Source organism: Mesoplodon bidens (genome assembly GCF_964165515.1).
Source record: "Mesoplodon bidens genome assembly, chromosome: 13".
Lineage (NCBI taxonomy): Eukaryota > Metazoa > Chordata > Mammalia > Artiodactyla > Ziphiidae > Mesoplodon > Mesoplodon bidens.
In genome coordinates, this window is record NC_138169.1 from 63,272,600 (window position 1) to 63,288,179 (window position 15,580).

At 49.8% G+C, this 15,580-nt stretch overlaps 1 protein-coding gene and 1 pseudogene across 4 annotated transcripts in view; one reads left to right on the forward strand and one right to left on the reverse strand.

Moving 5' to 3' along the window:
• ST8SIA5 (ST8 alpha-N-acetyl-neuraminide alpha-2,8-sialyltransferase 5) overlaps positions 1-5,602 on the reverse strand; it is a gene marked incomplete at both ends in the record, with an annotated part of 66,667 nt that extends 61,065 nt beyond the window's left edge. For all 3 annotated transcript variants that reach the window (XM_081252480.1, XM_081252479.1, XM_081252478.1), the window contains one exon: positions 5,472-5,602. In XM_081252480.1, coding sequence (XP_081108606.1) covers positions 5,472-5,602 — 131 coding nt within the window. The remainder of the gene's footprint in view (positions 1-5,471) is intronic.
• LOC308627156 (small ribosomal subunit protein uS12-like) lies at positions 1,229-1,698 on the forward strand (annotated as a pseudogene). The gene has a single exon. The product of its transcript is annotated as a small ribosomal subunit protein uS12-like (transcript).
• Positions 5,603-15,580: the final 9,978 nt, after the last annotated feature.

A 15,580-nucleotide genomic window follows, 5' to 3' on the forward strand; every position in this document is an offset into this window, starting at 1 on the left:
GCCAGCTCTCCTCTCTCAAGCCCTTAGGTGCAGGCACCCCTCGAGGCTCTCCTCTATGCCCCTGCCCATCTACGCCTTTCACTCTGCTCTCTCCTGGGTGATCTCATCCAATTCCATCACACTGGCCAGTGTTTTTCTAACTAAGCGTTTCAACCAACAGATTATAAAATCAATTCAGTGGTTTGCCTCCAGAATTTAAAAAAAAATTATTGCAGTAAAATATACATAACATAAAATTTACCATTTTAACTGTTTTAAGTGTACAGTCCAGCGATATTAAGCACAACCACATTGTGTGCAACCATCATCATCATCTATCTCCAAAACCTTTTCATTTCCCAAACTGAAACTCTGTACTCCTTAAACACTTATTCCCTATTCCTCCACCCTGCAGCCCTTGGCAACCATTCTGCTTTCTGTCTCTATAAATTTGACTGCTCATATAAGTGGAACCATACAATATTAGTCCTTTTGTGACTGGCTTATTTCACTTAGCATAACATCTTCAAGGTTCGTCCATGCTGTAGCATGCATCACAACTTCCTTTTTGTACAGTAAAAACTAACACACTTTGTAAAACAACTATACCACAATAAAAAAAAAAGAATTTCCTTTTTAAGGCTGAATTTATGTTTTAAATGAAGTGAAACAGAATTTTTTAATGAAGTAGAATAGAAAATACTAAAGTGAATTTCTCATAATAAGGCCAAATATTCTTTCACAAAATGCTTGTTTCAGATGGATGTATATGTGAGTGTGTCCTGGATCCCTGGGTATAACATATTTCTTAAGTGTGGATAACAATCCTAAAAGTTGGAAAAATGCTGATTTTGATGCTTGGCGACTCCAAACTCTCCATTGTTAGTCTGGCTCTTGTCCACCCACAGTTCCCGAGCTCCTTTCCAATGAGCTGCTGGAGAGTTCCAAGTGGATTGCCTTGCAGGGTCTGAGCAGATCTAGACTCGAACTTGTTACCCTCTTTGCTCCGGACAAGCTCCTTCTCACATATTTCCCACTTAGTTCTCCATAACCCGGCCCTGCCTGCCCCACCCTGCCCCCCACCTATATAGGAGGTATGAAGAATTACTCAAGTCTCCCCTGCACCTTTCTACCGTTGGTCAACCTGGGTATCTTCCCCCATCCTTCCACATTCCCACGTTCTTATGGGTCATTCCCCTGTCCTTAAGACTTCCTTCACTCTTTCGCTCAGGCCCGTGGCGCTGGCAGGATGGGCAAGTGTCGTGGTCTTCGTACTGCCAGGAAGCTCCGTAGCCACCGATGAGACCAGAAGTGGCATGATAAACAGTACAAGAAAGCCCATTTGGGCACAGCCCTGAAGGCCAACCCTTTTGGAGGTGCTTCTCATGCCAAGGGAATTGTGCTTGAAAAAGTAGGGGTTGAAGCCAAACAGCCAAATTCTGCCATCAGGAAGCGTGTCAGGGTTCAACTCATCAAGAATGGCAAAAAAATCACCGCCTTTGTACCCAGTGATGGTTGTTTGAATTTTATTGAGGAAAATGATGAAGTTCTGGTTGCTGGATTTGGTCACAAAGGTCATGCTGTTGGTGACATTCCTGGAGTCTGCTTTAAGTTTGTCAAAGTAGCCAATGTCTCTCTTTTGGCCTTATACAAAGGCAAGAAGAGAGACCAAGATCACAAGTTTTGATGATCAAAGCAGGATAGTAATAAATTTCCATATGCCAAAAAAAAAAAAAAAGACTTCCTTCAAATGCCTCCCTGCACCTTGAAGACACCCTGATTCACTATGGCTCCCTCCACATCCTTAGAGTTCCATGTCCACACCTCCAGTGTGGCTTGTGTACGTGTTATGTGTCCTGTATTCCCCATAGACTGTGAGCTCCCGAGAACCCTGGGCTGTGTCTGTCTTGCACACCATCGTAGTGTTCAGCGTGTAGGAAATCTTCGTTAAGGATTTGTTCAATCAAGAGCAGATGTGGAGCCAAGAAGCACCAAGGGCAAACTTCACAGCTCTGTTTCTTGCCTTTCCCTCCTAATCCACATACAGTGCACCTTCTCCTGTAGAGACCTTGAGCCCACTAAGCCACCTGCGCTGCCCCACCTTCCTCCTCTCCTCCTCCCTCCCCCTCCCCTCCGTCTCCCCTCCACTCCCTTTCCCGGCAGTGTCCCCTGTACAGCACAGGGAGAAGCCAGGGGCCCAAGGAAAGAATGCAGACTGACTCACACCCCCACTTCCTTCGGGTGTAATCTGTCCCTGATTCTCACCAGAACAGCTGGCCCTCTTTGTGCCCCTGAGCTCTTTGTGTCACATCAAACAATGAAGCCTCTGCCGAATGCATCCACACAGCTCAGCACAGAAGCAAAGAATGGACAAACGAATCCCTGGCTCCAAAGTAGACCTGCCCCCAGCACCACGTTCCCCTCACTTCTGACCAGGCTGTGACAACAGCCTCCCCTTCTCTCCCTTTCTCTACCCCTTCCTTAGAAGACTTTGATCACATCCCTACTCTACTCAAGGACCGCATGTGGCTCCCTATGTCCTAATGAACCAGGTTCCAACTGTCCTTCCCAATCCGCAAAGCACTTCACTGAAGCCGCTGACCCAATATTACATCTGTCCCCTCCTTCCCTATGCTGCCCCTTACGCCAGTGGGATCCATGTCTTCACTGCGTCCCTGTGATCACTACCCCTGCCCGTGTGCACGCACACACCACTTTCAATCGTTTCTTCATTACCCAATATTTTGAGAACCTACTATGTGCCAGGCACCATATTTGGCGCTCAGGGTACAGCTGGGGACAAAACAGACTGAACCCCTACCTCATGGAATTTTCATCTAGAGTAGGGTTTCTCCCCCTCAGCACTGCTGACATCTGGGGCTGGATAAGTCTTTTGTCGTGGACGGGCCATGCATTGCAGCATCTTTAGCCCTATCCGTGGCCTCAGCCTGCGAGATGCCAGATGCTCTCCTCTCCCCACTGTGAAAAGCAAAAGTGTCTCCAGGCATTGCCTGGGGAACAACACTGCCCTCTACTGAGAACCACGGGCCTAGAGCAGCAGAGAGGACTTGTTACAAATCATCTGAGGAGCTTGTTAAAAAAGCAGGTTACTGGATCCCACCCCCGGAGAGAGGCCCGGGAATCTGCATTTCAATGGCCATGCAGGTGACTCTGATGCAGGCTGTGCCAGGACATCTGCTGGAGGAACACTCAAGTGTTTCTACACAGGAGACAGACCAACAATCCCATCAAGTCGATTCATTACAGTGATGAGATGTGTAGGAAACAAGATAGGGGAGCAGGTGCTATTCATGCTCCGATGTGGCAGCCGCAACCTGGTTCAGGGTCAGGACAGCCCCAGGAGCAGCTAACCAAAGGTTAAGCCAAGTGCGACAGAACAGGTAGGGTCAACCTGGGAGAGGTGCAAGGAGGCGGTGCCACATCTCCGCACCTTTGCTCCTGCCCTCTTCGGTTCCTGATGTGCACTTCCACTCACCTGCCCAAAGCTTCTCCTTCCTTCACGGGCCCACTCAGGTCAAGCCTTCTCCGGGCAGCCTTCCCTAACAGCTCCAGCCCAGTGGTGCCTCCCGCCTTAAACATTTCAACACTCATTCCTATCTCATTTGTGGCCATTGTGTTTCCCCAAGTAGACATCAAGCCCCGTGAACACCAGGACCACATCATCTTCTTTAAAGACCCCATGGCGCCCTTCCAGGATTGAACGCATGCAACTTTTGCTTCCTTGATCGGATTCCTCCAGTCCCTGGAGTGAGGCCTGTGAGGCAGCCTCTGAGACTGAGGGGCTCAGGGTCTCTGTGTGAGAGGATGGGATGCAACTGGTATGCCCGCTGAGCTCCGGGCAGCTGGTACATCCACCCAAGATCAGGGAGGGCCTGCCGGGGCAAGCACTTAGAAGCTGAGCTGCCGTTTGCCGTGGGCACGGATATTCTCCCACTGTTGATGAGACGGCAACCATCCCGGCAGCCCCGGCAGCTCTGGGTAGGTGCCAGCAGGGGGTAGGAACCCACAGCCATCCTGCTGAGGAGCAAGTGCAGCAAGCAGGCCATTTGGGGCCCAGCAGGGTCATCTCTGGGGGACAGCAGGCCCAATGGGCTCCAGCAAGCCGGGAGACTCTCGGAAAATGTCCTTTAAAGATACCAGCACCAGGCAGAGCTCGTCAGCTGCCCTCAACCAGAGAAAAACGCTCTCTGGGAAGGTCAGGAGCAGTGGCTGGTTGGAAACAAATGTCCTGGCCAAGGGGCCTCATCCTACCCAGCTCTGGGACGTGGAGTGGAAAATGGCCTAACTGCTTGGCTCTCTTACTGTGAGCCAAGGCCCAGCAGCAATGTCACTCTCCCACCCCTGAGTGCCGCCCAGACTAGGGGCACAAATGACCGATGTGGAATCCAAAGGATGAAAAGAGAACAACTGTTTTATTATTTAGAAGTTTAGAGAAGACGGGATGTTTACATAGCTAGCCAGGCATTTTGTTTTCTATCAGCCTCGCTGCGGAGGGGCAGCGAGAGCAGGAAGACAACTGACAGCAAAGGAAAAACCTCCAGCAGAAAAGAGAGGTGGGTTCTTTCCAAAAGAGGCTCTGAAATGAGAGGGCCCTGGGGCAGCCCTCTCCCCAAGCCCTGAAACCAGGCAGAGTAACCCGAAGCGGTTCCCCTCAGCCAGCAGGGCAGGCAGAAGAAAACGGTTGGCATTTCCGTATATTTTCCGCACACACAGGGACTGAGGCTGGGCCCGAGTTTCTGAGTGACACCTCCTACTGCTCTATCTCTTAATGGAGTTCGCCTGTGGATGAGGTGGGGGGGGGGGGTGGCGGGAGGAGAGCCCAGGAGGGGAGGGTTAACTTCTGCTGCAGCTCTGACCTTCTGCGTAAGGATGAGAAAGAACCATCTGTTTCAGAGGGATGAGGTTGTGAGTTTCACAGATCCAGTGGTTACTGGTTTCTAAGGATTCACTATCTCTGTCGCATCGTCCTAGCCTATTATCCCCCCGACCTAACCCGGCACTCCTGCGGGGAACAATATGCTTTTTCCCCTAAGGGCCCCCACAAAAGTTCAGGACTCGAGGGGTAAGCCTATCCGATTTTGAGCCCTCCACACCCGGCAGCCTCCCCTCCAACCAAATGGCCATGCCGCTGTAGATTTGGGGACACCGATCTGACCCCTGCGGCCGCTCAGGGCATTCACATGGATTTATCGTCAGCTTGGCCGCTCCGAACTCCAACCTGTCCCCCTTTTTTCACACCAGAACAAAGTTGTTGGGCGCCTCCGGCCAGCGCTGGGCAGGCGTTCTCCTCTAGCTGGGAGGAGAGATGCGCTTCGGAGCGCGGTGACCCGAACCTAACGCGGCGTTGCTCGAGGCTAAATGCGGACCCCACGGTCGTTCACCCCGGGGACGCCGAGGCGGATGCTGCGGCCGCCACCTGGGGACTCACCAGCGGGCTCCGCGCACCGCGACCCGCGCTCGGACTTTCCTACCTCTTGATGTAGTTCCTGCCATACAAGATCTGTTGCAGCAAGGTCACCAAAGCGAAGGCGCAGATGAAGATGAAGAGCAAAGTTCGGTTCCCCAACAAATCCCGGTTCGCCGAGGGGTCCGCGTAGCGCATCCTGGCGGCCGCTCGCGCACGGCGGGGCGCGGCGTGCGCCAGGCGCTTGGGGGCCCCCGCAATCACGCGCGGGGCTGCGGGGCCCCGGGGGGGGCGCGGCCCACCAGGCGCCTCTCCGCGCGGTCAGGAGGGTGGGGGACTTCTCCGGGCAAAGTTTCCGGCTGGCGCAGACGGAGCAGGGGCATCCGAGCATCGCCCGCGGCGGGGCGGCTGGCAGAACAGGGCAGGCCTCTGGGAACTCGACAGCGGCCCCGGGCCTTCCCTCCGGATGCCTTTCCCTCCCGGCGTCCGCGCCCGGCAGCCTCCGATTTCCCTGCGGAGCGGCGACGCCAGGTGCCCTGAGCGCGGGCGGCCCCTCCCGCCGAGGTGGCGGCCAATGGGGAGCGGGGCACGGGCTAGGTCCGCCTGTGCGCCCGAGAGCGCCGCACACCGCCCCCTCCGGCCGGGCTCCGGATCGTTCTTCGAGCGCAGTGCCAGGCCCTGGCGGGCCACGTCCGATCCCCGGGCCCGCAGCGAGGGAGCGCGAAGGTCGACCTTCAGTTCTGCAGATGGGAGGTAGGGGACAAAACACCCGGACAGTCTGGGTGAAGACAGGCGGGCGATGGAAAGGGGAAGGGGTGGAGCGGAAAATGCCGGGTTTGAATCGTGGAATTTAAAAAGGAGGCAGGAAGGGAAACCGCGGCTGCGGAGCTGGGCTGGCTGGAGGGGAGCGTTTGCATGCGGCGCGCAAGGCACCGAGTCACCGCCGCGGCCGCGTCCTCGCGCTCTCGGGGAGATTTCTCCGGAGAAAGCGGAGCAAGGTCAGCCGGGTAGCCCTTCAAGGACGGAGCGCGCGGCTCCTGCATGCTGATGGCCTGCGGGATCGCCCGCCCGCGTCCCGGGCGCCCCACTCCAGCAGGGAGGAGATTCAGGGGCTCTCCGCCAGGGCCACAGGCCTCCTCGCACTCCCCAGCCTCAGCTCCCGCCTGTTCGTCAAAGACCTCATTGTCACCGAGACACTGGGACCTTGTCTCATCCTTGGAACCACTCATAAATCTTAGGTCCAGGCAGCTGGCCGCCTTCGGGAGCCACTGTCCCCAAAAGCTTTAGTAAGTCACTGTCTAGAAAGGTTTGTGCTTCAAGGGTGCACACCAGGGAAAAATCAGAAATGCAATGCCAAAGCCGTACCGCATCAGAAACCCTAACCTCGAACTGTGCTCCCCCCTCCTCCCCTCCCCCCTCTCCCCACCCGGCACGCCCAGCCACAGCCCAGGCAGCCTGGCACTGCGAGTCTCCACCGCCTGGCAGTCACGTGCCCCCGGCGGTCACCACGTAGCCCTCACTGGATGATTCTAGGGCGCCCCTGCCCAAGGCCCTCCAGCCAGTCGGGGAGGTTGTAGAGTCAGGTCGGGGCTTCAACTTGGAACCTGACTGGAACTCGAATCTCTCAGCAAGAAAAAGAACTTTGACGGTGAAGTACCCAGACTCCAATATTCTGGTCTCGGCATTTAATAGTTCGCTCTTTGAACTGAAAAGACCAAAGAACACATGGTTAAATCTCATGATTAGGGTTCCACCAATGTCTTGGAATTCATGCTAATTTACAAGGTGAAAGTGGACCCTGTGCTATCTATGTATCAAATGCATATTATCCATGAGGTTGCCAGTAGGCGTTTTAGCAAACGAAAGAAATAATACATAAACATTTAGATGGTCCATTATTATTATAATCCCCACATTTGATTGGTGTCTTGCCCATCAAAATGCTTGCTTTTGCATGTACTAATGAGTTAGCACCTCCTAGGCTCCGGCTAACCCAGTCTACAGTCAATAGGTTCAAAGCTCAAAGACTGGGATCTGAGAGGTAGCTCTTTCTCCCACACCCACAGGCAGGGTTGGCTTCCAGGGAGTGGGACCAGTGCCGTAACCCACACCCTCAGCCTTGGCTTAACGTTCCACTCTTACTGTCTTCAAATTCTCAATTTTTGAACAAGGAGGCCCAGTACTTCACTTTGCGATGGGCCACATAAATTATGTAGCAGGTCCAGCACGCAGGCTCAAGTTAACAGAGTCCTAGCTCTTCACTTAGTTGGCCCTTGCCCGCAGTGTGCATAAGGTATATCACCATCATGCCAGTCAAGGCACTCTCTTGTTTCCTTTCCTTTCCTGCTTATTCTCCACTCGCATCAGGTACCGACACTTACAGCTGTCTTTGGATGCATGCTTCCCTGGAAAAACCAAACGACTCTATTTTAAAATAATAAATCCAAATTATTCTAAAAATGTACAGCTCGCTGAGTTTTCACAAGTTAAATACACCATGTAATCGGCGCACACAGATCAAGAAACAAAAACATTATGAGTCCCCCAGAATCTCCTCCTGCAGCTTTCTAGTTACTACACACTCAAGAATAACCACGATTTGACTTCTAACACCAAAGATCAGTGTTTCCTTTTCTTGCATTTTATGGAAGATGGAAATGGAATCATACATTATATCTTCTTTCATGTCTGACTGCCTTGGCCCACTATTGACTGTGAGATTCATCCCTGTTGTGTGGTAGGCAGAATTCTAAGATGGCCCCCAAGATTCCTCATCCTCTCTTGTACTCTCAGCCTCTCCCAGTTATTCAATTGAACATTAATCTAGGTGCTACTGTAAAGGCATTTTGCAGATGTAATTAAGACCCGAATCAGTTGGCTTTAAGATATGGAGATTGTTCTCAGTGGGCCTGATCACATGAGCCCTGAAAAAGGATGGGGCTTTTTCTGGTGAAAGGGAAATGAAGTATGAGAGGAATTGACGCAAGGGAAATTCTTCATTGTTGGTATTGAAGATCGAGGGGTCCACATGGATACAGACGGCCTCTAAGAGCTGACATTGGCTCCTGGTGACAGGCAGCAAGGAAATAGGGACCTCAGTCCTCCAGTCACAAAAAAAGGGCCCGAATTCTGCCAACAACCCAAATGAACTTGGAAGAGGAGCCTGAGCTTCAGCACCTAAACCTTAACTTCAGCCTGTGAGGCCCTCAGCAGAAAACCCAGCTACACTGGGCCCAGATTTAAGACTAGCACAACTGTGAGCTGGTAAGTATGTGTTGATTTCAGCTGCTAGGTTTGTGGTAATTTGTTTCACAGCAACAGAAAACTAATGCCTTGTGTGTTAGAGTTTAGTTTATAGTATGCCATTGTTGGACTATAGTGCAACTTGTTTATCCATTCTCCTGTTGACGGACGCCTGCGTAGTTGCAGCCATGAACATTCCAGTGCACGTCTTTTGGTGAATATATGCGTGCGTATCTGTTGGCTATCAGGATTTAGAAGTGAAATTGCTGGGGCATGGAGTACTTATGCTCAGCTTTAGTGAGTACTGCTAAACAGTTTCCAAAGGGATAAGTTATTTTTTCATAGGTAATTTATTCAGACTTGCCATGACCTAATAAGGAACTGGTCCCATCCTAGCTGATACGAACTAGCTAATCTAATAGCAAAAAGCCCACCAAGCCAAGAGCCAAAATAGTCAAGAGAAAATAACAGCTTTAGACCCTGGATACTGTCTCTCCTCAATGGCCTGGTCACCTGCATGAATCAGCAGCGAAGAATATTGATGCTGGCATTAGCCATAGATAGAATCTCGTGGCAGTATAGTGGGCCCTCCATATCCACAGGTTCCACATCCTCAGATTCAACCCACCAGGGATTGAAAATATTTGGAAAAAAATCCAAACTCCAGAAAGTTCCAAAAAGCAAAATTTGAATTTGCTGTGTACCAGCAATTATTTACATAGCATTTAAACTGTGTTTACAGCTGTTTACATAGCATTTACATTGTAGTAGGTAATATAAGCAGTCTAGTGATGTGCATAGGTTTTATGCAAATACTATGCTATTTTATGTAAGGGACTTGAGCTGGTGGATTTTGGTGTCCACTGGGGTCCTGGAACTTCTATATGGGAGATATTTGGATCGCTTGATACTCTGCAGATGATTAGCAATAGTCCAGATCTCTGCTGACACTGCTCTTCTGATCCTAATGGCATTTTAAACCTGTCTCCACAGGAAGTCAAAGAAGTGTCTTTCACATACACACAATCGCAAGCATCTCTGATGGAGTCAGAGACTGAAGATCTTGAAACATGGAGGTCTGCAGTCCCTGTTGTTTCTATTAATGGAAACATCGTTCTATTTTAAGCCAAATTGATATTCTGATTGTAGAATTGCAGCAAGTACTCAGAAGGCCTTGCAAACAAAAGAGTAAACACATGGAGAACTGGTCCCTCTGCCAGATTCAGCGAACGCCATTTTTATATCCTAATTGCCGGGAATGGGGACAGCTGCATCATTGTTTAAAACACACATTCATGCACAATTAAGCCAAGAATAAATGTCAACACTGGCACAATCTGCTAAATAACTGATAACCGATGGGCATTACTCATGCTCTGAGTACTGTCTCCAATAGAAAATGGAAAGATTCCTATTTTGAAAAGATCTTAGAGGTTTCTACTGGTTTAAGAAAGCTGGGTTTACCAAGGGGGAAAGGGGGGTGGTGGGATGAATTGGGAGATGGGGATTGACATATATATACTATTGATACTATGTATAAAATAGATACTAATGAGAACCTACTGTATAGCTCAGGGAACTCTACTCAGTGCTCTGCGGTGACCTAAATGGGAAGGGAATCCAAAAAAGGGGGGATATATGTATACGTATAGCTGATTCACTTTTCTGCACAGTAGAAACTAACACAGCATTGTAAAGCAACTATACTCCAATAAAAAATTTTTTTTAATACATCCACTATAAAAAAAAAAGTCCCTTATCAGATATATAATTTGCAAAACTTTTCTCCTGTTGTATGGGTTGTCTTTTTACTTTCTTGATTTTTTTCCTTTAAAACAAAAGGCTTTTAATTTTGATGAAAAAAGAAGAAAAAGAAAGCTGGGTTTTATAACAAACGGCACAACTGCAGCCTGCCAGATTATGTAAGTGGCATTCCACCCATGTGTTCAAGGAGTTTGTGATAAGAACAGGCTGTTCTTGTGCATCTTTATATTTGTATGAACAAGGCAGATTTGTGGTTTGGGGACACTTTGTCTGGGATGAGCGTGTCTTGTGGCCACTGACTAGAAATGCCCAGGGATGGCCTCGTAATCCAGAGAGCCAGGGTTTGCCACTTGCGTGGGCAGCTTCAGACACTGGACTCTGTGCCACCAGTCTTGTTTTCAATAAATTATTATTATAGACTGTAACTATAACTTAAACTCCTTGTTCAGTTCCCTTATGAAGTATGAATTTTGCTCTAAATAATTTATGAAATAATCTTGAACATGGATATGAAGTCACCTTTTGGCCTTCACATCTCCAACCTGAGAAACATCCTTCGTCCGTCTCAGCACCACCTCCCAGGTGTCAACTGAAAGAAAAATGCACAACATAAAGTTGTGAGTTAAGTTTTATTCGGGGAACTTACTGAGGACTATAGCCCAGACAGCTCTGAGGAACTACGCCAAAGAGGTAAGGGAGGAGCCAGCATACATGAATTTTTATTTGCTGGAAAAAACATGTAGTCAAACATCGAAAGATGACTGCTAATCACAAAGAACAGACGTCTCAAGTTAATGATTTTAGTGCTTTTCTATGTATGGGAAGATGCAAGAATCTGGGATCACTTGAAAATTTTCTTTAGATATTCATCTTAACTATCTAGGGACCAGTATATCCAAAGCACAGAATGCTTCCTGGTTTTCTCCGTCCTGAATTTTCTTCAGGGCTCAGTGTCGGTGGGTGACTGCAGTGGCTGATGGCTTTATCCTTGTAGAACTGGAAAGGTGGGCAACACTTTTTGTTTACACAGGTATTTCTCTCCTGCACTTGCCCCAGTTTACCCAGTTTGCTTCAAAAGGTAGAGACATTGGGCTTCCCTGGTGGCGCAGTGGTTGGGAGTCTGCCTGCCAATGCAGGGGACACGGGTTCGAGCCCTGGTCTGGGAGGATCCCACGTCCCGCGGAGCAGCTGGGCCCGTGAGCCACAATTACTGAGCATGCGCGTCTGGAGCCTGTGCTCCTCAACAAGAGAGACCGTGATAGAGGCCCACGCACCGCGATGAAGAGTGGCTCCCGCTTGCCACAACTAGAGAAAGCTCTCACAGAGAAACGAAGACCCAACACAGCCATAAATAAATACATAAATAAATAATTTAAAAAAAAAAAAAAAAGGTGGAGACATTGGGCTTCCCTGGTGGCGCAGTGGTTGAGAGTCCGCCTGCCGATGCAGGGGACACGGGTTTGTGCCCCGGTCTGGGAAGATCCCACATGCTGCCGAGCGGCTAGGCCCGTGAGCCATGGCCGCTGAGCCTGCGCGTCCGGAGCCTGTGCTCCGCAACGGGAGAGGCCACAACAGTGAGAAGCCCGCGTACCGCAAAAAAAAAAAAAAAAAAAAGGTAGAGACATTATTATTCCATAATAGTTTATGCATCCAGGGCATTGCAGTGAAAAGTGATTCATTTCTACTTCGGGCATGTCATATTTCCACAGATAGAAACAGCTACACGGTTTATAATAAGGTCACTCAGAACACTTTTAGAGGGAATTCCCTGACGGTCAAGTGGTTAGAACTCCACACTTTCACTGCCAAGGGCCTGGGTTCAATCCCTGCTCAGGGAACTAAGATCCCACAAGCCGTGCAGCGCAGCCAAAAAATGAACACACTTAGATGACATGGTGGCCAAAAAGGGACCTGGGATCTCCTTTGCTCACCTTAAAGGCAGAGTCCTGGGGTAGAAGCATTGGGATCAGGTCCTGTCCTTTAAGGAAGAGCACTGATGAATTCAGCTGAATGTTTTTCATTACAACGGCTGGCCCCGAGTCACATTTTGCTGCTGGTCTGTATAATGCTAGAATTTCAAAAAATGCCTATCAGTGTAGCTGCCTAGAAATGTTTAATGTTCCTTAGGTACCTGAGAAATGGAAAGGGATGACTGCTCCCCTGTGATCATCCATTTCTAAAGCACCAGGGGAGGTTCCCAGCCCTAATGCCATGGCCACAGCAGAGCACGTGTCATTTACCCGCCGTCCTGGGTCCTAAAAGCTCCAGATGTTCAGTAGCTGTGATGGAGGTGCTCCCGTGTTCTTCGTATTCTATGACATGCCAGGGAAACGAGATCAGTAAGTCATAGTCTGTGCCCTTAAAGGAGCTCACAGCACAGTGAGGACAGACACACGGCGCCCCAGGGCAGGATAAGTGTGACTGTAAACCCAAATCAGGGTGTCAGGGGTGGAGAGGTGGGCAGGGGCCGAATGGCAAGGAAGGTGTCCAGAGGAGGCGGTGTTTGCCATGAACTGAGACAGGTAAGGAGGTTGGCCAGGTGGAGGACGAGGCAGGCTGGGCAGAGGAGCCATGTGGGCAGCCGCAGATGTGGCACAGCTGGCTCAGTGTGGCTGGAGATGAGGCTGGGGGGTGGCAGGAGCCAGAGCACAGGGAGCTGGGGCTTTATCCACGGAACTATTGCAAGATTTTTTTTTTTTTTTTTTTTTTTGCGGTACGCGGGCCTCTCACTGCTGTGGCCTCTCCCGTTGTGGAGCACAGGCTCCGGACGCGCAGGCTCAGCGGCCATGGCTCACGGGCCCAGCCGCTCCACGGCATGTGGGATCTTCCTGGACCCGGGCACGAACCCGTGTCCCCTGCATCGGCAGGCGGACTCTCAACCACTGCGCCACCAGGGAAGCCCATATTGCAAGATTTTAAGTAGGGGAATGATATGCTCAGATTTGCATTTTAGATAAATCAGTCTGCAGGTTGGTGGAGAACAGTGTGAGGGAGAAATGCCTGCAAAGACACGGCTGTGACAGACCCCTCCCCACTGCTGCAGGGCCCCACACCCCATTGGCAGGCGGACCCACCATGGATCTCTCATTACGGTACCAACTTGAGAAGGCATTCTCTGCCCCTTCCAGGGGAGCAGGCAAGGAGTAGAGGCAGAGGCTCACTGCTTCACGAAAGCTGTCACCGTAGTCAGTGCTTCACCATCCAGCTCATTTGATATTCATGGAAATCGCTAAGCACGCTCGGAGCAGGTCCACTGTAAACGGGGACAGCTCAGAGCCTGTCTCTGATACACTTTTTTTTTTTTTTTTTTTTTTTTTCAGTTTCCAGGGCTCCCTCTGGTTCCTGGTACAAAAGCACTCTCTTGCCCCTCCCTTTTAAAGCCCTGCTCTTGGGAAAGGCTCTGATGGCTTTCGTTCAGTGCTCCTGATGGAAGGAAATTTAATGTGAATTATCATCTGTGCCTGTAACAAAGGCCAGTCCCAGGAGAGCTGCACAGAGAGTACTGGAAGGAAACCTTCAGGTGAGCAGCACCTTGACCACATCCTCCTGTGTCTTCAATGCAATCTAATGGAGAGTGGTTTTCTGGAGGAACATGGATCTGATGTTATAATAGGAATTAGTGGAAACAGGACTCTTTACGGGAAACTTCTTGTAATGTTTTCTTGTCAGTACTTTCATATGAAAAACAACAGGATGGATGTATTCTGCCTGAAGACCCTGAAAACAGAACCTCGTCCACAAGCATAGTCACCAGTAGGATGGCCTGGCCTTGCTATGTGGTGGGTTTGCCCAGACGTTTGTCACTTACAGGCCAAGCAGATGGTGCTGTATACCAGGGGTCAGTAAGCTTTTACTGGAAAGGCCAGATTCCGTAGGCTTCATGGGCCGTACCCCTTTTGTTGCAGGCAGCTCTGCCATTGCCCAACACAGAAATGAGTGGGCATGACCAGAGTTGGCCCACAGGCTGTAGGTGGCTGCCCCTGGTCCATATCATGTGATAGGCAGAGCCCTGTGCAAAAGTCCTACTCCATTGACATAAGGAGTCACTGTAAAAGGCATTCACCTGCGTTCAGGCATTATGTCTACAAAGGCCTGATAGATTATAACATGTTAATCCATTATCCACTGTCAACAGGTTAGCACAGATTCATTTATCCTTGAAGTGCAGCCTGGAGATCACAGGATGACATTCCCATGCATAGAATGCCCTCTAACTTTGACCAGCTGTACCATAACTACATGCCCCTGGTCATCAGGAACCACTGAGCATGAATATGGGCTGCTTGATGAGACTCCATCTCACTTCTGGAGATAATAAATCTTGTGTCTTGAAGGTCAGTGCACCAGTTAAGAGCTTTTGAGTAAAATAACAGGGGCCATAGGGAAATCTATGTTCCCACATAACAGAAAAACTAGAGGTGAGGTGGGATCAACAGTTGGCTAACCAGTATTTCTAGAACCCATGTTCTTTCTGTCTTTAGCTCTGCCGTGTAAAGTATAGGCTTCTTCCTAAGCATGGCTGTCCTCATGGTTATAGAGTGGCTGTCAGCAATAATTGAGACATTAGCAGAACAGAGAGAGAAAGAGAGAGAGAGGAAGAAAGAGAAAGACACTCTCCTCCAACCTGGGACCCATAATAATCACTGGACGGATGCCATGCACAGGATTGGCTTACATCTGGGTCCTTGGACCAATCACTGACAAGGCAATGGCGTTATCCTAGTTGGCTTAGTCTACTAAGAACTCTCCCCCAAGAGCTGGGGTCAATTCCAGAAACCACATTGCTGCTACAGAGTTGAAGATGGAATGAATGTTGGAGAGTCCATCGCCGTGTCCACCAAGAGCACATTTTTTTTTCACTTATGTTTCCCTTTTCCTCGTTTTAATAGGACACTGTTGCTGTGACCGAGTAGTGCTGAGAAAAAAGAAATGAGAGAGTAGGGACCCGTGCCCCCTCAACATCCCAGAAATGCCATTTCAGAACCATGTACAGCATCATCCATGGCTCTGTCTCCTGCCCATCCCACCAACCCCCAACACATGTTACTGGTTTACTGGTGCTACACGCATGACTACAGTCACCAAGCTCAGAGGAAAATAGGGAAGCCAGGCAACAGGTCTGCCAACTTACAAGTGAGGAAGCAGATTATGTTTGTTTTCTGAACGCCC